Consider the following 26,392-nt stretch of genomic DNA (forward strand, 5'->3'; position numbering starts at 1 on the left):
TTAAAAATAGCTTTAAATACGAGGCATCTTATTTTGAAAAACAGCTGACCGGAAGTGTACCGCTTTAAATGTCAGACACTACTTCCGGTGTCGCCACCTCCTTTGTCTCCGGCCCACAATTTCGACACCAGTGGTTGTCTTTTTTTTTTCTCCCGTTTAGTTTTGAGGATATATTTATATATATCCCTATTTTTTGACATTGAATGACATTCGATTCTGAACTATTTATGCCTAAAAGTAAAGCGCCAAAAATGGATGACCTGGACTACAGTAAGTAGCTATTCGCACGGGGTATCTATCGCTAGCCAACTGTGGCTAACAGTCTAGCTTTAGTTTATTAGCGCAGGTGAGAACTCAAGAACTCATTTAGCATTTAAATGGAAATAAAATACCACGGAAAAAGGGTGAGAATATTTTGTAGAGGTATGGGTGTACATGTTTACAATATTACAGTTTAAACTAGCTTAGGGAATGCATTATCTTTGCATGAGGCCATTTAAACATTGGTCGTTTCGGTGAGTGATAAAAGCTAACTTTTTAGCTAACCACGGTGGATTGATTTATAAAACTCTAACTAGCTTTTAGGCTACACAAAGGCTCGAAATAATGATGTACTTCGTTGAAAACACCAACTTCTTTAGGTAGTAGTGTTGTGGATGCTGTTGTGTGGATCACGGCTTTGATCCAGGCTGTGGGCGTGGTGGTGGTGCACAGCAGCTGCTTGCTTTGCAGAGTAAACACTGCTGCTTTGACCTCTAGGTCAACGTTTTCTGCAGTAAACCCTGCTCAGATAAATGCTGTTATCCTAATAATATTATTTTTAATGGAGTTTACAGAGGTATTGATTTAGTCCGAGGCTGTAGATTGTGGTACTGCTTTTATGTTTATGTCATATAGCAGGTGATTAAATTGATGTTTTCACTTTAATATAATGTCTAGCACAGTGATAAAATACAGTTAAGAAAACCTCAGACATTATCCCTCTAAAAGTCATAAATTTAAGTGACTTCATCTCTAAAATATGCATATATGCAACATACATGTACGTATGTTTAATAGCACTACCTGTTTCATTAGCACTGACTTGATTTTGAATATCTACAGTGTTGTGGAAAAGTCGCAAGAACCCCTTAATTTTTTTTAAAACCACTTAACCCTGATACATAAATCTTTCAAGCATAAAAGTCGTCTAACATAAGGCATGAACTAGTGTTACCTACACATAACATAACAAATTACTCAGAAAATAGCCAATTTTAATTTAGCAAAAACACATTATTCTTTAATTTCTTTAGTTCAATTAGTTGATCCATCTACTGTTCACTCAAGCCTGGTCTGAGTGGAAGGATGACTGTCAAGAAGTCATTCTTAAGGAAGGGAAATGGACAGAAAAGGCTGAGGCATAAGAATAGTTATTCTTCCAGTATAGGAAGAATATTTATAGCATACATATATACAAGAACTGGACTAAAAATAAATGACAACAGGTCTTATGGAGTAATGAATCCAAATTAGAAATTTTTGATTTAAATCATTAATATGTACAGAGGTAGTCAGGAGAAAGGCACAACAGTGAGTGTCTACAGCTGTACATCTGTAAAAACCAGATGGAGGCTTTGTTATGGTTTGTCGCTGCATTTCAGCAGGTAGTGTTGGGGATCTTGTCAAAACTGATGAAATTGTGATTGTGGAAAAGTATCAGATTTTGATCCATTGTACAATAATATCTGGAAAATTACCAGTACCATCTGGCAACAGCTTGATTGTTTGACATTACAATGATCCCAAACACACTGTCAGTGTAATAAGAGCATACCTGGATAGAAAACAAAACATAGCAGGACACTCAGTCATGGATTGGCCTCCCAAGAGTCCCAACCTCCTCATTAAAGCAGAGAATGTAACAAAAGGCAGACAACATCCAAGAAGAGCTGTGAGTGTCCTTCAAGAAGGCTGGAGAATTACTCCCGAAGACCACTTAAAGAAATGAAAAGAAAGCTGCCTAACAGTTCAGGCTGGTTTGAAGAACAATGGTCGTAACAAATAACCACTTTCAAGCCCGTGAGAATTGTACAAACTCCCTTGTGCATACTTTATTTCAATTTATGTTTTTACATGTTTCAGTAAATCTATTTCTCAATCTCCTGACAAAATGAAGGGTGACTCAAGGCTTTTTACACAGTACTTTATGTCTGAACTGGGTGCAAAAAGACTGCTTATCGGAAGGTTATCATATTCAGTTTTATGTGAAACTGTTTTATCACTATCATGTCTTAACTTTATTTTCATTTTGGAGCCTGTAATTTGTTGTGCTGTTAAGTTGTAATCATTTTATGGAGGTTTATAAAATGTTTAACACTGCCTATGAAAACAGCTTCAGCAAACACTGAAGATTATTGGCTTCATAGCATTTTAATTTATTGCAGGAATGTTGTTATTTAGTTGGCCCTTATTGAAATGAGTTAGTTGTATAAACAGACTTATAGTTTAACGTAACTGTGGCATTCGGAAACTAGACCTGCATTTATTAGTAAGTCACTTTTTGTCCATGTTTTTGTCCAGCCATTGAAAGATTATGGTTTTGGCAAATGGTTTTAAACCTTGAAGACAACAACTGGGCACCCATGCTCACTATTGAGGTTTTCGGCTGTCACCAGGATTGGGAATTAAATATATATACAAATATCTATATATGTTATTTTTTTAAATGTAAGATAGGCAGGACAGCAAAATGCACAGACTTCGGTTATGTCAAACAACACAGACTTATTGCCACGAGTATAAGCAAAGCAGTCATATTTCCTGGGAAGTTATGCTTCAGTGGGAAATCTACACTGTAATCTATGGCTCAACCGTGAACCCCTCTGAATGCTGCATTATAACCCAACTTGCACTTTCCTAGAAATGTAACTACATGTCGGGTCAGCGCAGCCTGGAGTACTCGCTATTGGGCTGGTTTGCGCTGTGGATTTGTTATGTGCATTTCCACATACTTTTTTGCAGCAGTTTTTGATTTAATCAGTGAGAGAATAACCATCATCGCCTCAATGTATGAAGAGTAATAATGGCATCAATATAAGGACTCACAAATGTCAGCAAATTTCTTAATGGGCAAGAGAAGAGGTGTGATAAAATAGAGGGGTAGATATGATTGCCTCTGGGGGAAAAAACTGACCACAACAATAAGCAGAGACCCAAAAAACTCCCAGCATTTTAATTGTTTCTATCGGCTGGCGCTGCACGTAAAACACTGGAACATGATCACATGGTAATTAATGCATACATACCTCAGACAAGGATGCTGGCAATAATATCGACCGCTTACGTAGGTCACTTTGTCGGCTTTGCAAAGATTCCCCGCAGAAGTCTAAGTCAGGCCGTATGTGCTAATGTAGTTTAAGTCCGTATATTATCCAGGTGTTAATATTTAACACATTTTATATGCAGTGGAAATAAATTATTTTTTTTTTCTACAATGAGAAAACCTCATCAGTCACAGCAACCCCTGTGAGCAAGCACTTGTCAACAGGGGGAAGGAAAACTCCCTTTTAACAGGAAAACTCCTCTGGCAGAACCAGGACTAGAAAGGAGCAGCTATCAGCTACAACCAGTTGCGGGTGAGAGGAGGGAGACAGGACAAAAGACACATATTCACTTTAAGGTTAGAGTTAGGGGTTAAACTTTTATTATTATACTTCTCCATAATGCAGAAGTCAAGTCTTGATTCCTGGTCTAGCTTTAGAGGTTTGATTCTGGCCACATCCTGAATTTTTAAAGTAAGTATTAGAGCGAGATGGTCGTTCAGTGTGATGCTTACTTCTTGTGGATTTATACAGTTTTTATTTCACTCAAATACAAAATGGCACTTCTCGCAAAGGGTTTTGCTTTTTTTAAGTAGCCATTTTTAAAAACTGCAGAGAAACGTACTTCAGCTAAAAATATATCTTTTTGTTTAAAAAATGGCCAAAATAACAGGAAAGTGCATGAACTTCTAAGTTTGTCTAAATTATAGGCAGTGCAGTGGTGCTTATGTTTGTAGTTGCCCCTAATGGAAAACCCTGTTTGTATATCACAGTGTATTGCTATGAACAGAGTATAGATAGGAGTCCTACTAAAAATAATTTAAAGTGACCACACCAAATGTACAAAAGTACATTCACTTTTTAGTGGCAGCCAAAATCTCAGAGGAGTCAGCTCATCACCCTGAAAATTGTGTAATTACATAGGTTGATGCCCCAATTAATATCCAAGACTATTTTTGTATTTTTTCTCTTTAACTAACCAAGCTTTTAACTAATCAGTGCTTTACCAGGGACAGGCTTGGAGCAGTTTCTCTGTCATAGTGTAAGAAGCATTTAGAGATTTAATTCTAATTTAATCTGCTTTATTTTAGGAGTCAGTCAACGGAGCAGTGTTAATGCTGTTGTACATCATATTTATGCCACTGTTGGAGACAGCGTTTGATTGGGATTGTTTGGGCACAGTTACCACCTTCTATATATGGAGCAGTAGCTGACTAATTCTTCTTCTTTTCCCTTACAGTCCCAGTAGACCTGAGCCCAGAGGAGCGTTCTGAGCTGGAGGACATCCGTAGGAGGAAGGGCGTCCTGCTGCAGGAGATCCAGAGGCTCAGAGAGGAGTTACGAGAGGCAATTTTAGAGGTAGAGGGACTGGAGACAAGCACAGAGGGCAGGTAATAAGAAAACCCTCATCAGTTACTCTAAAAAACTAAACAAAGAGGAAGTGATAGCTTGCCATCGCCAGTGTGTGAAGGTGTGTGTGAATGGGTGAATGACTGAATGTAGTGTAAAGCGCTTTGGGGTCCTTAAGGACTAGAAAAGCGCTATACAAATGCAGGCCATTTACCATATAAAATAATAATACAATAGAAAATGCTTTTGGAGTAATAAATCACTTCTGTTGTATATATGCTTAAATGAGAAATTTCATTTTCTGTGACGCATACTGTTAAAACCGTGGAAGCTTATATTAAACATGGCCTAAATTTCTGACTATGAGCAAAGCAGTTCCACTCACCTGCTGTCAAACCAGATGGTGGAGGAGCTAAAAGGTTGCACCATGCCCCAGTTTAACCCCTAACTCTAACCTTAAAGTGAATATGTGTCTTTTGTCCTGTCTCCCTCCTCTCACCCGCAACTGGTTGTAGCTGATAGCTGCTCCTTTCTAGTCCTGGTTCTGCCAGAGGAGTTTTCCTGTTAAAAGGGAGTTTTCCTTCCCCCTGTTGACAAGTGCTTGCTCACAGGGGTTGCTGTGACTGATGAGGTTTTCTCATTGTAGAGTTTTTACCTTACCTTAAGTTAGCCTTAAACAGCTTAAGGATAATGTTGTTTTGGTTTGGACTCTATAAATAAAAACGAATTGAACTTAATTATGCTGTTGGAATATGTGATTATTGGCCTTTGAAAACAATTCTACCAATTCTTGGAAAATGAAGAACAAAAAAGGCATTTTTACTTACACATGAAAAAGATGTTAGTCTTTTTATAAAACAAAATATCTCAGATTCACGGGGTTAAGATAATTATGCATTGTTTTGAACTGTGACTCCTGCAAAGCTACTCGTGTAGAATCCAAGAATAAAAACAGGGGGCTGAAAATATGTATGTGTCCACTCTGCCTGGGGTAATATTCTTTAATAGTATTTCTGTTTTAGTGAATAAATGGAGTAATTGTTTCCCTTTTAATTTTCTACACATAGCTTTTCTAGGTGAATGTCAAGATTTTGCATTGATGTAAACCTCATGTTCTTGGTGTATTGAAGAGGAATGTTGGTGTTTATAAGTTAAACAGTCTTGGTACTTGGTGATAGCTTTCATGGAGGTTTGTCAGGATCCATTTTTATCAGAAGCTTTGATTTGATCACAGAAGTTAATTATTGCCAACACATTTATCTTCTCTGCAGTAAAACTCTACAGAAAAGTAGGCATGTGGCAATGGGAAGGAAGAAATTCAACATGGATCCTAAAAAGGTAATACCTCAAATATTCAAACAGGTGCTGAATGTGTCTCCTCTAGATTCCTTGGATTGTGACTGACTCGTTCTTCTCTCTGCAGGGCATTGCATTTCTGGTGGAGAATGAGCTGCTCAGACACACTCCGGAGGACATTGCTCAGTTCTTATACAAAGGAGAGGGCCTCAACAAGACGGCTATAGGAGATTACCTCGGAGAAAGGTGCAAGGCGTTGACATTTCTTCTGTCCCTTATCTCTTGTCTTTTTAATCAGCCATGTATAACTGACCTCTATGATTTGCAGAGATGACTTCAACATCAAAGTCCTGCAGGCTTTCGTTGACCTCCATGAGTTTACTGATCTCAACCTTGTCCAGGCCCTCAGGTAATCTCTGTTTACTGTGGATTTTTTTGTGTATTGTGGAAAAAAATAGCTTCAATTGTATCAGGCATCCTCTGGTGAGCAGCCTAGTCAACAGTGGAAAATCCCACTCTCGCTCTTACCTGAGGATGCAGATGGAAAAAGGTTATGAAACAGAGCGGAAGCGACTGTTTAGCACAGTTTTTTTCCTCTGATTTGACCTAAACCTTGACCTGTTTTCTGCAGACAGTTCCTGTGGAGTTTCCGTTTGCCTGGTGAAGCTCAGAAGATCGACAGAATGATGGAAGCCTTTGCTCAGAGATACTGCCACTGCAACCCCGGTGTCTTCCAGAGCACTGGTAAAATAAACACACAGTCGCACTGCAGTTCAAGTAGAATAGGTGATACTGAAAGCTTGTCTTAAATCAATTGTTTAGTTACGGTGTGAGTGAACAATTGTTGTTTTTGAGTTCTTTGAATTCCTGTCAGTGCAGTTGAAACGGAAAGTAAAGTGAGGAGTGGCCTTCCAGAATATGTGCACTCATGCAAACAGTTTCTGTCTTACGAGAAATGACCTGATATGCCAGCCCACAGTCTTCACTGCTCATTCAGGCTACTTCACACCTGACAGTAGCGCTGAAGAGTTAGCAAAACATTAAAACCCAAATTAGCTGACGAGTTCAAACCTAAATAAGCCATTTTTATTTTTTGCAGTTACAAAGTGCTTTACATAAAATAATATAAGACAATAAAAATACAGAAAAATGTAACTCATGAAAAACTGAATAATACGTAAAACATGCTAAACTATTTACAGATGAAAACCCTTGGAGTACCCCTTTATGCTTTTTCCTGAAATGAGTGCTTTCTGTCATATTTCTGCCCCGCTTAAAGAACAAAGTGACTCGGTTTGCATCAGCAAGTAAATGAGGCTGGTCACCACCTATGCAACCACCCTTGGAAAAACCCAGGAACTATTTAAAATGTTGTCAAACCTCATCTTTATTGATATACACTGAGGTGTCAAAACGTGGTATTAAGGGGCTAATAGTTAAGAGCAATGGAGTAAGAAAAAACCCTACTCTGTAGATACCTTGAATGTAAACATATGTCTCTCCTGTTCACAGACACATGTTACGTGCTTTCTTTTGCCATAATTATGTTGAACACGAGCCTCCACAATCCCAACGTGAGAGACAAACCTGGAGTGGACCGCTTCATCTCGATGAACCGAGGGATCAATGAGGGGGGAGACCTACCAGAGGAGCTGCTCAGAGTACGATCAACCCAGCACTGCTTTTCTTTGTAGATGCAGAGAGATGTGTTCTTATGTTTCTCTTATTTGTTTCTTCAGAATCTCTATGAAAGCATTAAGAACGAGCCCTTCAAGATCCCGGAAGATGACGGCAATGACCTGACACACACCTTCTTCAACCCTGACAGAGAGGGCTGGCTTCTTAAGCTCGGTACGGTGTTTTTGCTGTGATGGGGAGCACTGCTCTTCATCACTGTCTCTGTGTGCGTGTGTGCTTTTAAAATGTCAGGAGAAGGGTCATTATAGTTAACCTAAAACTAGATGGAAATAAAATAAAACTGAGAGGAAAACAAAATGAAAACAATTTTGTGAACTTGCAAAAAAGACTAAATTAAATGAAAATATAGAGGAAATATCCTGAGTTATAGTATTTGATAATTTTCCTGATGAGACTTTGATGGGCATGTTTATTAGATGTCTACAAGACTGTAAGTTAACTGCTTTTAAAAAGTTCTATTTTATTGTAATACCTGTACTTATGTTCCTAAATCTTACCTCTGGCATACAATATCCATCCTATAATACTTAAAAAGACTAAAACTAACACTGAAACTAATAAACACTAAACTGGAAACTCAACAGAGTTAAAAACAAAAACTAAACAAAATAAAATGAAAACTAATTACAAAAAAATAAACTATAGTGACTCTGGTCAGGAGTGTGCATTGCCACAGATTTTAGAGTGATTAATACTGTATGCTACTGTACTCTCTGCTAAAGCTTTGTGCTGTGATAAACTTTTCTCTTTGCCTCCAATAATCAGTTCAGTGTTGTGGCATAAAAAAAAATTGCCATAGCATGATGGTGAAAAAGAAGACTCACTTTCTTGTGTTATGGCAGCCTTAAAATCTGATTGTTTTCTTTTGCATGGCGGGGCTTGTCATCTGTGTGTCACTAATATGATCTCCTTTTCTTCCTCCTCCTCTGTCTCTGTTTTGTCTTCTGTCTTCCTCCAAATCCTCCCTTTCCTTTTTTCCCCTCTCCTTCTTCACTGCGATTTCCACCCTCTACTGCCGCTGCTTGTTTTCTCAGGAGGTATGTACTGACAGAGTTATTCAAAAAGTTGTAGACATCGATTAGCCACGTAGATTTCTGTAGATTGTAGATGTAATACACACAGAGCTAGTTTTCCTCTCTTGCCATTCATCATCATCATCAATGTTTTTGTGTTTCAGGGGGAAGGGTGAAAACCTGGAAACGTCGATGGTTCATTCTCACAGATAACTGCCTTTATTACTTTGAATATACCACAGTAAGTCTCTCTGTCTTCATTCAGTGTCTCAGTGGAGGTAAACTCTGCAAACACGTCTGGGTTTCCGGTGTTTATTTATAGTCTGGGTAGTATTGACTGGTCATGCTGGAACCATAGATAATATAAAAGATGGATCTATCCTCCATGACATCACTCAGTGGTTTTTAAATTCTGATTCAGCCTCCAGCTGGACTTTTTTTGACCTTACCATCTTGGTCTGTTTGGATCTAACTGTTCAATGGCTAACGAGCGATTACCCAGCAATCCTCGGAAAAATCCTCCTGCCTTTGGGTGTTTTCACACCTTTACAGTTTAGTCCATTAAAATCGCTCACTGTTTTACTGTGTCTGAACCGAAACAGCTGCACCCTTTAGAGGAGGTAATCTTTGTCCAGTTCTAAACAAGCTCATGATTTGTGCTCGATCTGATCCAACTATGGTGTATGCAAGCTTGAGCTAAACACATTCCTCTAGCCAGGTATGCTTTGCATTCTGGGCATTATAGATGTGCAGAGTAAATGAAACTGTGACAACTAGAACTCAACACCTACTACTTGTTTACTTTTGTTGCTCCTACTCCAGTTACATTTGGTTTGTAGTGACACGTTTTAATTTGTTTTCTGTTTGAGGCTACGTCCACATCGTTTTCTCTCCGTTTTGGCCTCCCGTCCACACTGAGACGGCGTTTTTGCTGATGGAAAACGCAGCATTTTGAAAATGTTCTCGAAAACATACATTTCAAAGCGGTGCTTTCGCGTCGCAGTGTGGACAGCGAAAACTGAGACTTTCTAAAACGAAGATGCATGTTAGTCATATGAGGGCATTATACAGCAGTTGTTTTGTTTACTCTCAGTTCTGACAGCCCTATTAAAGATTAATATCAGTCTGTACATGCTCCAGATAGCTTTTCTTCAAATTCTTTAACTCTCACTTGCTTTTGCAACTTTGTACTTTTGTGTTACTCGCAGCAACAACTCCACCTCATTGTTAGTCCATTTAAAAAGCTCTGTGCTTTTCTTCGACCTTTTGCCGCAACGTTTCAAAGAGCCGGAAGGTAAATAAGCAGCAGACAGAAATAAGGCAGGTCGAATCTTCTTGCATCTCACGCATGCGCAGTACTGGAACGTAAGCGTTTTCAGCCGTTTCAATGTGGACGCGCAACTCTGTGAAAACCACTGAAAACGCTAGCATGGACACAGAGCGTTTTCAGACAAAAACGCCGTTTTCAAATCTATCCGAGCTAGTGTGGACGTAGCCTGAGATGAAAGCAAACCCCTGGTAGATTAAAGTCGGAGGTTACAAATTCATCACATGATCCAGTTGAGAGTAAACAAACTAAAAGTGTGAAAACATCCTTAGAATGAACAAAATTTACAAAATGGACTTGAGGTTTTATTCATTATGACCCTAAATGAGTGACTAAGCCCATAAAGTCACTTGGAAGGTTTTTGCTGAAGTCACAGAGCAAAGAAGTTCTTTCCTTGTTTCTCATCATATGTCATGCACGCATTGCTCATGTGCTGTCTGTGATATTAGACATGACAGTGGCTGGCAGTGATTCTCGGAGGTTGCTGGGTCTCGCTGGGTGAAATCCGTTGCGTTACTTGAACTCTTGCAATCATTTTTCCAGTGACTGCAATCGACTTCCAACAACCGATCGGAAAACAGTCAATTTTTTTCCTCACGACCGGTGAGGGTCATGGATCCTTTTCTAGACCTGTGTGACTTGTTTAAAATAAAATGAGAGGTAGATGTAACCGGTTGTCTTGACTTGGATTTCCATTCACTACCCTAGAAATTCAAATAATAATAATCACTGTGAGAAGCTAACTTCTCAGACTAATGGCTTCGAGATTGCAGTGAATGTGACGCACTTGTTTTAGTGAGGCAAAGAGGATTTTGTGATCAGTTGATTTTTGAAAACTGCAAGACTTAAAAATGTATTTGAGTGAAGGAAGAGCATGTTGCTTTGCTTGAAGCTTGCTGAGCCACAAAGTTAAAAAGTAGTAGAGAAATAAAGATGTACGAATGCTACTCTAAGGGAAAAAAGACACATGGGTCAATTTAAAGGTTTTTTTGTCATATTGATTCAAATCATCATAAAACACAAAATAATACCCACAAATATGTATTAACTCATGTTTTGTTTTTTTTACAGGATAAAGAGCCACGAGGTATCATTCCCTTGGAAAACCTTAGCATTCGAGAAGTAGAAGACCCAAGGAAACCTGTAAGTGGCTGTTTTTGCTAAACAGTGTGATGAACAGTATTTTGCTTGAAACTTTCAAAATATTTTTATCTCCTTTTTTTTCTAACAGAACTGCTTTGAGCTGTACATCCCCAACAACCGTGGTCAGCTGATTAAGGCGTGTAAGACGGAGGCTGATGGGCGAGTAGTGGAAGGAAACCACATGGTGTACCGCATCTCTGCTCCCACACCTGAGGAGAAGGACGAGTGGATCCACAGCATCAAGTATGTAAATGAAAAATGTCAAAGAAAACGCGGTTAGTGATGGAACAGCAGGAAATTCTGACCAAAAACTTCATATTCTCCTGTTTGGGAGAATTTATTTCCTTTTTAGTACTTTCTGTTGGGTAAAAGTTAAAAGGTAATATGTATCTTCTATCACTGTTTATCTCCTCAGATCTGCTGTTAGTGTGGATCCCTTCTACGAGATGCTTGCTGCCAGGAAGAAACGTATATCACTTAAGAAGAAAGAGGAGCAGCCATAGATCACGCCCTTCGCTCTCTCCCTGTCTTCCTCAGCTCCTTCATCCCTGCTCCTTACAACTCGTTCATAAGTTTTGATAACCCCTCCTTCCTTATCCCTAATAGCCGTCTCTTCCTTTTCTGAGGACTCTTCCTTGCTGCCCTATCTGCCAGACTTTTGAAAAGCCACATTCAGAGTGAGAAACTCACCCTGTGTGGCTGCCTCTTATCTTGGTTCTTACACTACTGCTGTTACACACTACAGGCGTGTGTTAGACCACATTCACACCAGTGCTGATCATCTCTAAAACAACTTTTTTGGCCTTTACGCCACACTCATTATACTTGGTAATGAGGGACCTGAAAAAGCTAAGATTAGCTAAGTCTGCACCTCACAGGAACTAAAAGGTTCCTTTATGCTGCTGGTTGTCTGCGTTACTAAACATCTGCGAACATTTGGGAAGTTTGATGTTTTCAGTGGAACTACTCACACAAAGTCTTGGAATCCAGCACTTTTCTCATGTGCATTTGAGCTTTAGGGTTTAAATTCAGTAAGGAACAAATAATGACTCACTGCTTTGTGACTGGCTTGAACTTTCAGGCAGCAAGGCCGGATTTAGACTTCTGCAGGGAATCTAGGTAGAGCCTACGGCATAACCCACGTAAGCAGCTGACGTTGTTAGCGGGATTTACGCTTCCGTAACATGTGGCTGTGTCCCAGTGTTTTATATGCTGCTGGGTCCCCACTCTTTGCTGCCATCAGTCTTTTTGTTTTTATTAGGGGTAAACATATTTGTCCTTGTAGTTTTTCCACTTAATTGTACATTCCCTCATGCCCATGTTGATAGTTTCAGTAATTTCTTATTACTGCATCGACCCAATGTGTAGTTACATTTGTAGGGAGGTCCACATCAGGTTACGCTGTAGGGTTACACATGGGTTTGCAGTAACGGCGTAGCTACAGCGCAGATTTCCCACTGAAGCATAAATCCCCAGTATCACCACCAGTATCATTAAGCAAAGATCTTTTTGGGGGAGGGGGGTATAATAATGCTCACGCAACTTGATTTAGGCCTTGATTTTCTGTCTTGATCTCTGCTGATCTTGTCCATTTTTGTGAGTTTTGCAGTTGCATTTCATCACACAGACCCCCTACAAATAGCAGCGAGTTGTTCAGCACAAACACTCTAGGCTGGCTTGAGCCCCTGCCTATGCCTGTTGGAAATTTTTCTTTTTTTGGCACATGTAGTGGATTTTTGTGAGGTGATATGAAGACGGTGTGGATCCAAAACCAATGAAACAAACATCTGTCAGAGATTCCTCTGCATTAGTGTGAATGTGGTCTTTTTCAGGTTAGAAGTCCTCTGAACCTAAACGAGACATTGCCTTTCTTGATTGTGCATACCCTACACCAGGGGTGGGCAACGCCAGGCCGCGAGGGCCGGTGTCCCTGCAGGTTTTAGATGTGTCCTTGAACCAACACAGCTGATTTAAATGGCTAAATTAGCTCCTCAACGTGTCCTGAAGTTCTCCAGAGGCCTGGTAACGAACTAATCATGTGATTCAGGTGTGTTGACCCATAGTGAGATTTAAAACCTGCAGGACACCGGCCCTCGAGGCCTGGAATTGCCCACCCCTGCCCTAGACAAAATGTGAATTCATGACACAAACACTAATATGTCTAATGTTGAGTTAGTGGAGTGAGGATGGAAACGAGTGATTTCAGATGACTAACTTGTTCTCATTGCTTCCTGTAGTACTTGTAACAGTTTTACATTACTACTCGTCCACATTTGGGTACTGTAGACACGTCATTACTGTACATTAGCACAATATTTATATTTCCAGGTTACTGTTGATCATGAAGTACGGTCGAGTTGAGACGAACATAAGCAGACAGCTGCGCGGTTAAGCTCACTTAGACAATATATAAATGTTCTTTAGCATGTTTCTCTAACATGTTTGAGCAATAGCAGAGTAGAAAATCATAGTACCAGTTTGGAGGCTTGTTAACAAATCCTTTATACCACTGACACTGAGCAGTTAGCATCATGTTCTCGCAGATGTAACGTTATAGCATGCCACACATCATTTTCAACACTACAAGACGAACATGTCTGACGTCAAACTGTTAGTCGGGTCTGTCCGCTATAGTGAGTTTTAAGGAATCACAAAGGCAGCTCATTACAATGTACACTTTTTGTAAATAGATGTTAGCATATTTGTTTACTATGCGCATAGAAATGATTTAATTTATTCTTTTGTTTTGTTTTTTTGTATGAGCTACTGTTTTACTGCATGTCGATAAACTGAGGCGTCGGTCGTAGGTCTGATGCGTCGCTGATCATGCTAGTGCACTGGTTTGAGAAGTGTTAGTGTTTCCTGTTGACTTGGAGAAGATTTAAAATGGAAGATTGTTAATGCAAAAGTTTATGACCCCATTCAGTTGTACCTTCTTTTGAGAGAATGAAGTTTTGTAGTCTGATTTAACTGTAACCACACACTACATTATTTTATTTATTGCTGAGTAAATCAGACCCAGTAAAGCACAAGCAGAGATTCGGTCTTAGGCTTCGGTTGTTACACGATCGAGTCCAGATGAAGTGTGAAGGAGCCGTTTACAAACCGAAGCTACTGAAGACTACAGCGATTTAAAATGAAGAGAAACGAGACGAGAAACACTTCGAAATATCACATAGAAACATTTATATATAAAGAATAAGACTTTTAGATTTGTTTCCCGTCGTCGATCTTAATCTAGTAGTTTAAAGAATTGGCGCTTTAGATGGCAGAGAATATGTTTGTTAACTGCACTTTATCGATGTTAGCATTTTGGAAAACAGTACTCTAAAGCAGGGGTGTCAAACTCCAGTCCTCCAGATGTTTTGAAACTTTTACATGTATCCCTGTTGCAACACATCTGGAATAAAATTAGTAGGTCATTAGCAAGACTATAACTTGACTGCATGCTGAGGTGGCAACCCCTAACCCTTCCTCAAGTAAATTTAAATAAATGTTAAGTGTTTGGGAAAAATGTACTTCTAAAAGTACTTTTATTGCACCATGTTCATTCACTCATGAGCTGCTGTAACATGAATCAAATGGCTGAACTGCCACCTTAGCATGCAGGCAACTTCTATAGTCTTGCTAATGAGCTACTAATTTCATTCAGGTATGTTGCAGCAGGGATGCATGCAAAAGTTTCAGGACACCGGCCCTCAAGGACTGGAGTTTGACACCCCTGCTCTAAAGGAGTGTCTGCACAGGAAGCAATTCAGAGATTATAGAAAGTGAACGACATTCAGCGATTTCAAGGGTGTTTAAAAAACAAACAAACAACAAAAAAAAAACAAAAAAAACAGGTGAAGCAAAGCAGATGGATCCAGAGGAAAAACCTTTCTTTCCTGAACTGAACTGAAGCTGCCAGTGAGAGCGCAGGATACCGGTGATTGACATAGAGGGTTACTCAGGATTGGGGCCACATTTCCAGTGATGTGAATGCTGTGCCGGTCTGCTGTGGAGAGAGGGCTGATTGTGAAGGTGTCTCAGGATACGCTGGGGAGTTATCTCTTTACGCTAGCTGAGGAACGCCTCGGTGTTCTCCTCGATCAGCTGAAGGAGGTGACTGCGGAGAGGGAGGGAAGCATATCGTTCCCTGTTTTTACTGCCAGATTGAATGTCAGTCACCGCTATCCTGCAGCGTTGAAAGAGTCATCTGGGATCCGCCCACTTTGCATCATCAGTGTGTTTGGTTATTTTTTATTTTTCCCTGGCCATAGTCGGGTGAAGTTGTTGAATGTCACTAACTTTCTGTGGTTTATGATCGCCACGTCGTTGCGAATCGCTTCCTGCGTAGACGCTGCTTAATAGGCTGAAGTGTGAACTGTGTCGATACATCACCTCATCAGTTCCAGCGGTAGCAGCAGATGTTGATCATGTTGCTTTAAGCTGAACGGGGTCTTCCCTTTTATGATTCACCCTCCAGGGTGTCACTTTATCTTTCATGTTTGTGCTTCTTGTTCATCACAGAGACTCTCTGTAGGCCTTCACTTTCTGGGTATTCTTGAAATGCAAAGTTGCCAAAAAAAAAAATATTTTCATTCATATTGCAAGAATGAACACTAAAGTGAACTGAATGAAGCTGGACCACTGTTTCTGATTCCTTTCACCCCGGAGCCGCCACCTTCAAAAAACGTGTTTGTTTTGTATTTATTTATTTTTGTTTACTGTGAGGTGAAGATGGATAGATCATCTGTAAATGTAGCAAAAAGGAAAACCGTGATACATTGGTGCCAGTAAACTACTGTGTAACAATAAAAGGTAAATGGAGATGAGCGGTTGTTGTGTTTTTTGTTTTTCTGAGATATTGATTGAGATTTAAATTTTTTTTTAAAGATATCTGTGCTAAATTTCATTTGAATTTTATTCATTTTTCTCTGATTTAACCTGGGAAAAGGACTACGCAACAATTTAATCTGAAATGATGACACACAACAAAGTAGCAAAACAAAAACATACATTTATACAAATATAAAATCATCACTGTTATTGCAAGTCCAACAGCGATAACGTGAGGTCTGCCAGGCTTAGTGTTTCACATATCTTGGAAAAATGACAGTGATGGAGCGTGAACACTGATCAGAGCTATGCAAACTGCAGAGTGCCATTTGGAGTCGCTGCATTAACAAATGAAAAATAGGACACTTAAACTGTCACACTTTTTTATTTAAACACTTTTTCAATAACAAACACAATGGGAAAATTCTAACATTGCTAAAAAAACAAATTACTGTACAATGATAAATATACAATCAAGGCCAGATTCACAAATTCACAGTGCAGCCGACATCAAAAGTTACAAATTAATTCAGTGAGAAATGGAATTTGCAATGAGAAGATATAAAAGTTTGGGTGAAACGGTATAATCAGCATTTTCAAAGAAGCCCTTTTATGGTACAAAACTGAGGCAAGAGTCCATGTATTAACTGTAAAACACTTCCTGTCTCACAGGATCTTCAGCATTTCTCTCAAAATCCAACATGGACCTATCTATGATACACAGATTCATAAAATTAGAAAAGATCAACACAAAGTTTAACCTGAAGTCTACATTTCTTTGGTGAAGTAGCTGTATGTTTCATGGAAACCTTTAAAAAGAGAATCCAGAGCAGGAAAAATAATCTGACTTTCATTCAAACTAACAACTTACAATTTGTCACCACAGCAGACCCCGTGTAAGGCCTGCAAAGATTAGCACACACCAACTTTATTTTGTCTTATTAACAATATGGCAATATGTCACATGCAGCACTTGTCCGTTTAAATAAAATACTAACTCGTGGGTACAACAAATAATGGCCTACAGTCACAGAGTCCCTACACGTTACCTGTGAATAAAGATTTATCACCATGTTTCCTTTCATTGTTCATTGATTTATAGAAAATTCACTGATTGAGTTCAAAGGGAAGGCATTGGCTCTGAGTGGTTATCTTAATCCTCCTTCAGTCCCCGTAGCTTCTCTTCATAAATGTTCTCAGACCATCAGGGTAACGACTTTCAGGGGTCGACTTTCAGTGACAGGGGTCAAAGGGGTATCTGGCGACGCCTCCGTGAAGCTCCACATCCGTGTCGGACCAGGCGATGATGTCACCTCTGAGGTGGCTGCCACATGAGGCCAGGCTGTAGATGTCGCTGGCACTCAGGACGTGTGACCACATGTGCAGGTCCGACATCTCGCCCACAAATGACTGAGTGGCATCAAAGCGCCCTCCGAGAGTGTCCTGAAGAGGAGACGCACGACAACGATCAATACCTGATGATTATCATCTTCATCAATCAGAGACACGTTATGAACATCTGATGTTTCTCACTAACATATAGATTATGTGAAATCTCCTGTGTATAATATAACAGAGTCACTGATGATGTCAGATGTTTTTATGAAGGCAAGTCTGCAGTATATTGGAGCCTCAACATGAGCACACATACAGGCATTTAATACTGGGAAGAGTCCTAATGGCTTGGATATTAACTCTGGACATAATATTTGCCTCTATCTCTGGAGTAAAGCTCGCGTTGACTTTACCTGCTCCTGTCCCAGGATGAAGACCCCTCCAGCTTTAATGGGGTGCCAAGCTGAGAGATTTGCCCCAGACCCCCGCTTCACCCCGTCCTGGTAGACCTCCCACTGTCCGTCCCGTGTGGTCCAAGTCACACACACATGGTGCCACTTTCCATCACTCAGAGACAGGGGCAGAGTCGCTGCCTGTGGAGGGGATGTGGAAAACTAATGTAAACATGTTCTAATGATATATGATTTCAATTCAGATACACTTTGTTAACTGATAATAATAATTATTTTTAACTTCCTCCACACCAGGGTAAAAAAATGAGCATGTCACTGCCCCCTTGTGGTTGGGTTTGGTCATAAGCCTGTTGTGTCAAAAGGAGAGTTCAGCAGACTGAGTGTGCCATTTTTAATTTTCATTAATATTTTAAATTCAGTTAAAAAAGTTTTCAATCTCCTCTGGTTTGTTTGTTTGTTTTTCTCTAATGCCCAGTGCATGCAGAGCCACTGCTGAAGACCGAAGAGCAAAATCCAGGCCTGAAAAATGAAGCCAGCAGTGAAGTGCCAAAAACTGCAGTTCTTCTGGTGGCCACTAGAGGCTGTCTTCAAAAGCAAGTCAAACTAAAAACAATGTTCACAGCCTAAAACTATCTTTTTATTGTGTGGGTGAGCCAGCTGTGCAGTGGGTGATTGTATAAAACTCCTGGAGTTTTAGAGCTATGTATATATAGGTTCTTTGATTGACAGATTTGCAAACCAGGCAGCTTTAGCAGGTTCCTGCTTCGTGTTTGCTAAATGGAGTCACTGAACTGAAAAATACTGTTGACTTCTGTGTGGTACAATATGTCCAGCTTGTTTGTTTGTTGTTTTTTCAGTAAAACTCTGGTATTTCATTATCCCCGGATCCCCCAGTCTACATGTCGAGTTACCTCCAATGCATCCTTCCCAGTGTGAGTGAATGTTAGGTGAAGTGCTTAGGCTTAGAAAAAAAGCACGAGTACCAATGGCTGAATAGGGCTTGTATTAAGAAATTACTTTGAGTACTCAAGTTAAGTAAAAAAGCACTACATGAGTACCTTATATGTATAAAGAAGTATAAATCAAGCGTTAGTAGTTAATAAAAGTACATTTTTACAAATAACTTGACTTTGATCACCAAAGTTAATCTGATTTATTGGGTGACTTGTTCAGGTTTGATTGACAATGACTAAAAAACCCAGCAAAGATATCAGATCAGGCAAATTTTGATTCAAATATTTCAGTTATGAATGCTTTCAATTCATTTTGATTAGTCTTTTTAAATATTACATTTAAAATATTTTAATTTTTACGCGTGTATTAAGTATATTATTTTACATTTTAGATTTTCATTATTTATAATATAATTCATTTATTAAATTTCATAATATTTTAGATTATTGGCATAGACTTTAACTATCCTCATAGCAGCCTTGTTTATTGTGAATTGTTCAAGTTGATCCACACATAAAAAAAAAGAAGTTCTCTTAAAATGACAACGATCCAGACACAGAGGCGAGCTCGTGGTTCTTCTCGCTCACCTTATCATCGATCAGCAGCTCTATGGGATTGTTCCCCCACTCGATGAGCACCAGCTCGTTGGCCTGTCCGGGCGCAGAGTAAGAAAAAGGTGTCCCCAGTCCAGGTCCCACTCCTGCCTTTATCCAAAGACACAAAGTCAGAGCAAAGATCTCCTGCAGCAGCGTCCTCTTCACCCGCCCGTACATGTAGTTGGTCCTCATAGGGAAGCTGATCTGGAACGCATCAGGACTTTTTGATTTCTTCCTGCTGGAACCTGCTTAAAGAAACATAACAACATTCACTCGCTGAGCAAACAATCAGACCTGAGCATGGTTTAAAAAGCAGTTTTGCTGAACAGCGTACCGGAGAGGTGCAGCTGATTGAACATCGTTTCCAGCTTATTTGAGTGGAAACCGGTCCGCGGCCCTGGTGCTCTGTATCCCGTGTGTGGAAGGTAACTGTGATTGTCGGCTTCGTTGTCGTGGTGATCACCACCGTCATCATCATCATGGTCCGCGTCTGCATCGTGATGGTCATCATTGTGGCCGTCATCATGGTGTTCCGTGTGGCCGCCATCGCTGTCAACGTGACCATTTCGATGTCCATCGTCATGGCGGTCATCTTTGTGGTCACCGGGGTGTCCATCATCGTGGTGGTCATCAGTGTGATGCTCTCTGTCGTCTCCGTGGCTGCTGTCATCATCGTGGTGGTCCGGGCCACCGTGGCCGTCAGTATGATGGTGCAGTTGCTCCTCTAGTGCGTCGATCTTCCTCTGCAGCAACTCCTTCAGAGAGCTGGAGTATGTGATGGATGTGTTCCTCTTCTGCAGAGAGAGGTGGAAACACGCAGGTGAAGGCGCATTATTAAGGCACAATGTAACACCTCTGCTTTTTGTGTCTCGCTCAATCTTTATAAAAGACTGGTGTCTATTTATTTATTTCTTCTGCAGATATTTGTGTAATGTCAAACAAAGCAGCCAGTTGTGCTGCTGATCGGTCCCCCTCAGACTCATTGTGCTACTCTGTGTCTGTTTCCCTTCCTCTCAGGTAATCTGGGCTTTAGTTGTGGTGCGTGCCCTGATCATGAGTCTGTCAAGAGAGATCACGATAATTACTGCCAATCTTAGACCCCCTCACAAATGCGCCACAGCTCCTGACACCTGTCTGTGATCACAACAGATGGAAAACACAGCACATAAGGGCAGGTACCCAAACAGACTTCAAAACACTCAAATATCCTCGAGGTCTTTAAATGTGCCCGGTCAATCCACTGCCTCTCTGACGTCCACCCCTGAGCTTGTTGCTGGTCCTTGAAGCCCACTGAAGGACATTAGAGTGACTCTCTTGAGTGTGAGTGGCTTTATGCGATTAAGTTGCTCCTTTATCTAAAGTACTTAGTGGGTGTACCGCTTTAAGGCTTCCAGTGATGCAACAAATGTCCAAACAAAGGAAAACCACATGTGGGAACGTCACAATCTTCCCTCTACCTCATCAGCTGAGTTATATCTACTTAAACGGCTTAGATAAAGCCTTTCTTCCTTTCAACAGTTTAAAAAAGTTTTAAAAGTTCTGTCTCCCTCATGCTCACCTGCAGGTTGTCCAGCCTCTCCTTCAGCGCCTGTAGCATCCTCTCCATCTGCTCTGGCGACGATGCGACGTCCCCTGGTGTCACATGTTTATCCTTCCCGTGGTTGTTGCCACTGTGCCCTCCGTCAAATCGTTGCCCTCCCACCGAGGGGTAGTGTGGCGAGTCTGGTATGAGGTTGCTGTTTCCATGGTGACCCTGCTGGTTGCTATAGTGCCCGTTGTCAGCATATGAGTGATGGCTGGCTGCCCCAGCGTGATGCAAGTGTGAAGAGTCGTGGGGTGAAGCATCCCGTCCGAAGCCTTCGCACAGAGTAAGCTTGGCCGTGAGCTCCCGAATCGTCTCTCTTTGGTCCAGGATGATCTCCTTCTGCTGGACAAGGCTCTCCCTAAGGTGGAGGATGGTGGCTTTGGCCTCTTCGCTCGCGCCCCACCAGCCAGCAGGAGGTGCACTTTGATGGCCTGGTCCGCTGGGCCCTGCTGCACCTACGCTTGGACCTGATGTAGGGAAGCAGGAAGGGTCTGCGTCCACGGGAATAGGTGTGCACACAAAGCGTGGGTGGGCTCCAAAGTCATAGTCAGACCCTGAGCTGGCACATGCCGGCCAGAGGAGGAATGAAAGTAAAGAAAAGACAAAGGGAGCAAGGAACAGCTGCACAGATGGCGAGTTCCTCATCATCTCCATCCAGAGTTTGTACAGACAAAGAAGCTTAGCTTTGCTTCAAAATGTGTGCTGACTTCTTTGCTGATGTGAAGGAGGCATCAGGGAGCAAAATAACAAATCTCCATCCCCAAAATATCAACTCAGCTGTGAGGAACTCAGTCACATGTGAGTGTGAGTTTGTTTTCTTGTGGATTGTGGTCTCTCTTCTCTTCTCCTCACTGAAGAATAGAAGAAACCTGCAAAACAAAACAAAGGATTTTAGTTAACGCTCTTTTAATAGAATCCATTGATTCTTTTATTGTAAAATGAAGCTAAAAGGTCCAGAAGAATCCTTATATATTAGTAATTGAGTTTTAGGACATTGTCAGATTTAGATAAAAGTGTCTCTTTTTAGCTTTTTGTTCTTCTTGTGTCAGCTTCCTTTAACAAACAAAGGGACAGTGAGTTTACACAAAGGTTCTTCAGTTCTCAGCAGGATGTGAAGGTTAAACACCTCAGCATGACATTTGTGCCCCCACTTAGCTTTAGTGTGTCTGGGCAGCAACCTTCATGGCAGAGGCATGTGCCAAAACTACCAGAACCTGTCCAAACAAGGATTAGTTCAAGCCAGAGTTACAGCATGACCACGCTGAGACCTGACCCCTCCCACCAGTGCTAATACGGATGTTTTTAGATGAATTTGGATGGAGCTACAGAGGACCAGCGGTGAAGTAGGAGCACATTTTTAATATTAATCTAAATCTATGTGGCTGCATTCTTTATTTTCCTTCATGATCTGTATCATAAAGGGAAGCTGACCTCTCTGTAGCTCTAACATGTCCTTCATTATACGGGGTCGGCATTTTGAAATGGCACACACGTGATGTGACAGCTAAACCTCTATGACCACCTGTTGCTCGCAGTGACCAGCCTCTCCAATGACTGTGCGCTGATGGTTCACTGTATTTTATCAATAATGAAACAAAGTGAGTGTGTGTCTGATGGAGTCTGAGGTGATTAAATCTTAATTTTTAAATGGTTTTAACATGGGTGTTTTCCAGCCTGTAACCTTTCCACCTGACATCTTCTGCCTCTGTTTTTCCTGCTGCGATTTACATGGCTTAGAGGAGGGACAGATGGTCGAAGTGCAGAACCGTGTCACACCCAATCGCCGCCGTTTAGAGGTTATTACCACCCACAGGTCCCTCAATTAACCTAATTGAAAACAGTTGTTGTGCTAACTTAACCCGAGATAAGTGAGCTTGCACACCGGGGCCGTGCACCAACCAGCAACATATGGTTAAGTTGGATATTTAAGTCGTGTGATTAATCTCCAAAACTGACAACTGCTGTGATTAAAGAACAGCCCATTCTGCAAAATGAGCCGGTCTCAGTTTATACACACGTTTTTTTGTAGAAGCACATTGAATTATAATTATCCCAGTGCATTAAAAGATCAATGTCAGCATCGACATCGCTGCCGTTGAGCTCTTATTTAATTTGTTAAGAGGTTTTAACCTGATACATAGAGTGCACACTTTGGCCACAAAATATGCAAAATATCCCCATTAAAAAGCAAGATTAAGCAATAATTATCCAAACATTTTTTTAAGTGCCAGTTACAGAGAAATTTAATGTCAATTTTGATGCTTAAATTAACTATTATATGCTGAACAACTCGGATTGTTGCCAAAAACCTCAATAATTTTAATTATTCTGGTTCTTTGTTTGTGAATTATTCAGTTAAATGCACAAAAAAATAAAGGAAATCTGATTGGTTCACTTAACAGTGTGACATCACTGTTGTTTCTGAACAATTATTCTTTTTCTTTTTCTCACAGCTCACAAAAAAGCATCTGAGACCTTTCCCAGCAGGTCCAACATTTGACTTATTACCCAGACAATACTGTGCAATACTCTAATAAACTAACATATTCATATTGCTTCGGTTAAGTTTAGCGAAGCAGAGTTATAAGAAACTGAAAACAATAACAAATTAAAGTTGTGTACCCATCGTAGTGTTTTATCTTTTTAATACAGATGATTCAAAGCCAGCACTCATTTTCATCTCTCTTGTATTAAATATAAATGCAGCTGCATCTATCACACTGTACTGAAATGCCTGACACATAAACAGCAAATATATATAATTCAAATATGTCCAATGGCACATACATGGCATTAGTTAAATGAACACAGGCGTTCTTACCTTAAAGCTTGTGCGTCCACGCTGTGAGTTAGTTAGTTCCTTCCTCACACACTGATCAGATTGAGGGGATTTACTCCAGAGGAGTGCTCAAGTCTTTCTATCCTTTATTGTCTCTACCTCCCTTTCCTCTCCTCCTCTCCTCCCCTTCTTCCTCTTTGTTGTATTTTTTTCTTGGAAGGACACACCTCTTTTCCTGTCAGTGTTTTTGGCATCTTTCTTTCTCCGCCATTCTTATCTTTAACCTCTGACTGATGCACATGATGAGACTGTAAAAAAAAAGAAAGAAAATCACTGATCTCACATACACATCATACAAAGAATGAAAAAACAAAACAAAAAAAACCCAACCAGTGTATAAATTCTACCCGCCGGTACACAAACATTGGCCTCACCTCCTCCAGCACACGTCACGCAGCTCACCTAGATCTCAGCATGGGAGTAATTGGCTTGATTAATTCCTCGTCTGACTAAGAGGCAGAGAGGCAGAGGCAGGATGACAGATGGCTGCTTTAAGGTCAAAGACACTCACACGCAGACAATGAGACCAGAGTGCTGATTACAAGACAGACACCTACAGTAAACTTACACAAACAGGTTCAGACACAGAAGCATGTGTCGAGTTTGTGTTTAGTATCAAACACAAAAACAAGCAAAAATAAAACAACCATAAGAGCTTAGTTTTTATCTAAAATACTAGGGGGGAATAACACTATCTATCTATCTATCTATCTATCTATCTATCTATCTATCTATCTATCTATCTATCTATCTATCTATCTATAGTTGATGATAGCTTCATGGAGAAGCATTAAACCAAAAACAAACCATACCCACATGTTCATCCAGTTTAGAATCCCCAACAAACCTGTTATTACAGACTTTATATTACATACACTCACTGGACATTTATTAGGTACACCCCATTCAAATGCTTCTGTTCATTTGAATGTTGCGTTGACGCTGGGAGAAACATATTGTCACTGATTCAACTTCTTTGGTCTCAGCTGACTGCAGTTTTGCCAACCTTATGAAAAGCTTGCTAATTTCAGTCATTATGCAAATGTACTGTTTATAAATTTGGAGAAACCTTAAAGCTTTAATGAGTCTTAGAGATGGAGTAAGGAACTTGATTATTTCAGGAGGGCCTAGGAGTGAAGTGGGCCTCCACATTGACAGAAGGCGGTTAAGGAGGTTCAACATGTGACCAGGATGCCTCCTGGATGCACCTTGGAATACCTATGCGAGGTGGAAGACACACTGAGAAGAGGTTGTCTAGCTGCTGGCTTGGGAGCACCCTGGTGTCTCCCCAGATGAGCTGAAGGAGGTCACTGGGGCGAGGGAAGTCAGCACAGCAAAGCAGGGATGGATGGATGTTTTTGAAGTATGTAGACTGTCTGTTTGCATGGAGCGTTCCTCCGTTTCATGGTCACTCCCCCCTCTCGTTCCTTATGTCTGGGTTAAAAACATCAAGATGGTGACAGCCAAGATGCTCAACTGAAAAATAAAGGCATTGGACCATGTGTCCTTGGGGAGTAGAAAGCTGTAGACTCTCGCTCATGCTTGCCTGGGAAAAAGTAGATAAGAGGGGACCATCTCTAGTGGAAAGTTACTGAGACACTGTTGTTTAGACTAGAATGAGAGAGCTTCTGTAATAAAACTGTTAGGGGCACACCAACATTTTGAGACCCATGGCAAAATGTCATGCAGGACGCATCTCCCTTCTAGAAGTAATATGAAAGAGAAATAAAGTGTTAAATGGTCTACTGAGCAGTGTTTTGTCTTCCATTGGATGCCTCTGAGGAATCAAAAGAACTTGGTGAAGTGTTGATGCATATTAGAGATGGACCGATCCGATATTACGTATCGGTCCGATACTGACGTAAATTACTGGATCGGATATCGGAGAGAAATAAAAAATGTAATCCGATCCATTACATATAAAAAACGCACCTCACAAAACTTGCAACACGGCGTAACTCGGCTCATAACCGTTGCACGTCGAAGCAGTGTGCTGTGATAGGGCTGTGTGTATTTGTAGCCTCACCAGCATTTCATCTCCGAGGAAGTGATCCCAGAGAGAAGTAAAGCAAGTGTGTAAGTTCATCTCTGAATGTTTGTAAAGCATTCGCACGTTAAGCTTAACAACCGATATATGGAGCGACTGCCTCTCTCCCTCCCTCTCCTGCTGCTACTTCAATCATGAAACTACTTAATCATCAGCTGATCGGCTTTTCTGTCGCCAGTCCGTCTCTCTTCTTTGTTTTTGGCCCACTTTGCACCAGAAAGAGGAAACCAGCGGCTGAACAACAGCAGCACGTTTAACCTTGATAAGCTGTTGTTAGAATTTATTTAATATTACTTTGTAGACCAGGATCCTTTTCTACGCAGCTGACAGCTGGTAACTGTGCAGGGGCAGATCTAGTTTAGCCAGGGGGGCCGATAGGGCATTAACAGGGAAAAGGGGGGCACAAAGACATACTTTTCTTTCTTATTCTCATTTAAAATGTCTAGCTTTTAATAATTAATTTTCTGAATCTTACACCCAAAGTTTGAATCTTATGTAAAATATATAGAAGTCCATTACTGTATGTAGTAACTGTTAAGTCTAATATACCCTAGTAAGCTATAGTACTTTTTCCTTTGGGAAGGTACCATCTGTGCAGTCTGCAATTCTGTAGAAGAAAGATGTTGAATCTATTTAATTATTCTTGAAAAATAATTTATTTCTGTGCATTTTTTTT

General features: G+C 40.6%; 2 protein-coding genes across 3 annotated transcripts; one reads left to right on the top strand and one right to left on the bottom strand.

Annotated features, from left to right (window-relative positions):
• The first annotated feature begins 94 nt into the window (after positions 1-94).
• Positions 95-15,943, top strand: cyth2 (cytohesin 2). Its single transcript, XM_085177306.1, has 12 exons — positions 95-270; positions 4,543-4,693; positions 5,924-5,990; positions 6,076-6,194; positions 6,277-6,357; positions 6,580-6,692; positions 7,461-7,609; positions 7,688-7,799; positions 8,824-8,900; positions 11,058-11,129; positions 11,218-11,372; positions 11,545-15,943. Exons 1-12 carry the CDS (start codon positions 204-206, stop codon positions 11,630-11,632), a joined length of 1,251 nt encoding a protein of 416 aa, XP_085033432.1. The 5' UTR covers positions 95-203; the 3' UTR covers positions 11,633-15,943.
• LOC146508361 (neuronal pentraxin-2) lies at positions 15,389-24,266 on the bottom strand. Of its 2 annotated transcripts, none has more exons than XM_085177303.1 (7): positions 24,044-24,266; positions 23,652-23,917; positions 20,804-21,699; positions 19,580-20,039; positions 19,237-19,493; positions 17,696-17,875; positions 15,389-17,390 (listed from the first exon to the last, which is right to left on the bottom strand). In XM_085177303.1, exons 3-7 carry the CDS (start codon positions 21,482-21,484, stop codon positions 17,181-17,183), a joined length of 1,788 nt encoding a protein of 595 aa, XP_085033429.1. In that variant the 5' UTR covers positions 21,485-21,699; positions 23,652-23,917; positions 24,044-24,266; the 3' UTR covers positions 15,389-17,180. The 2 variants fall into 2 exon arrangements, with proteins under 2 accessions (XP_085033429.1, XP_085033430.1); XM_085177304.1 differs by having other exon boundaries at positions 19,237-19,490; positions 24,044-24,239.
• Between the last annotated feature and the right edge of the window lie 2,126 nt (positions 24,267-26,392).

This window comes from Neolamprologus multifasciatus, chromosome 11 (genome assembly GCF_963576455.1).
Source record: "Neolamprologus multifasciatus chromosome 11, fNeoMul1.2, whole genome shotgun sequence".
In the NCBI taxonomy this organism is placed as follows: Eukaryota; Metazoa; Chordata; class Actinopteri; order Cichliformes; family Cichlidae; genus Neolamprologus; species Neolamprologus multifasciatus.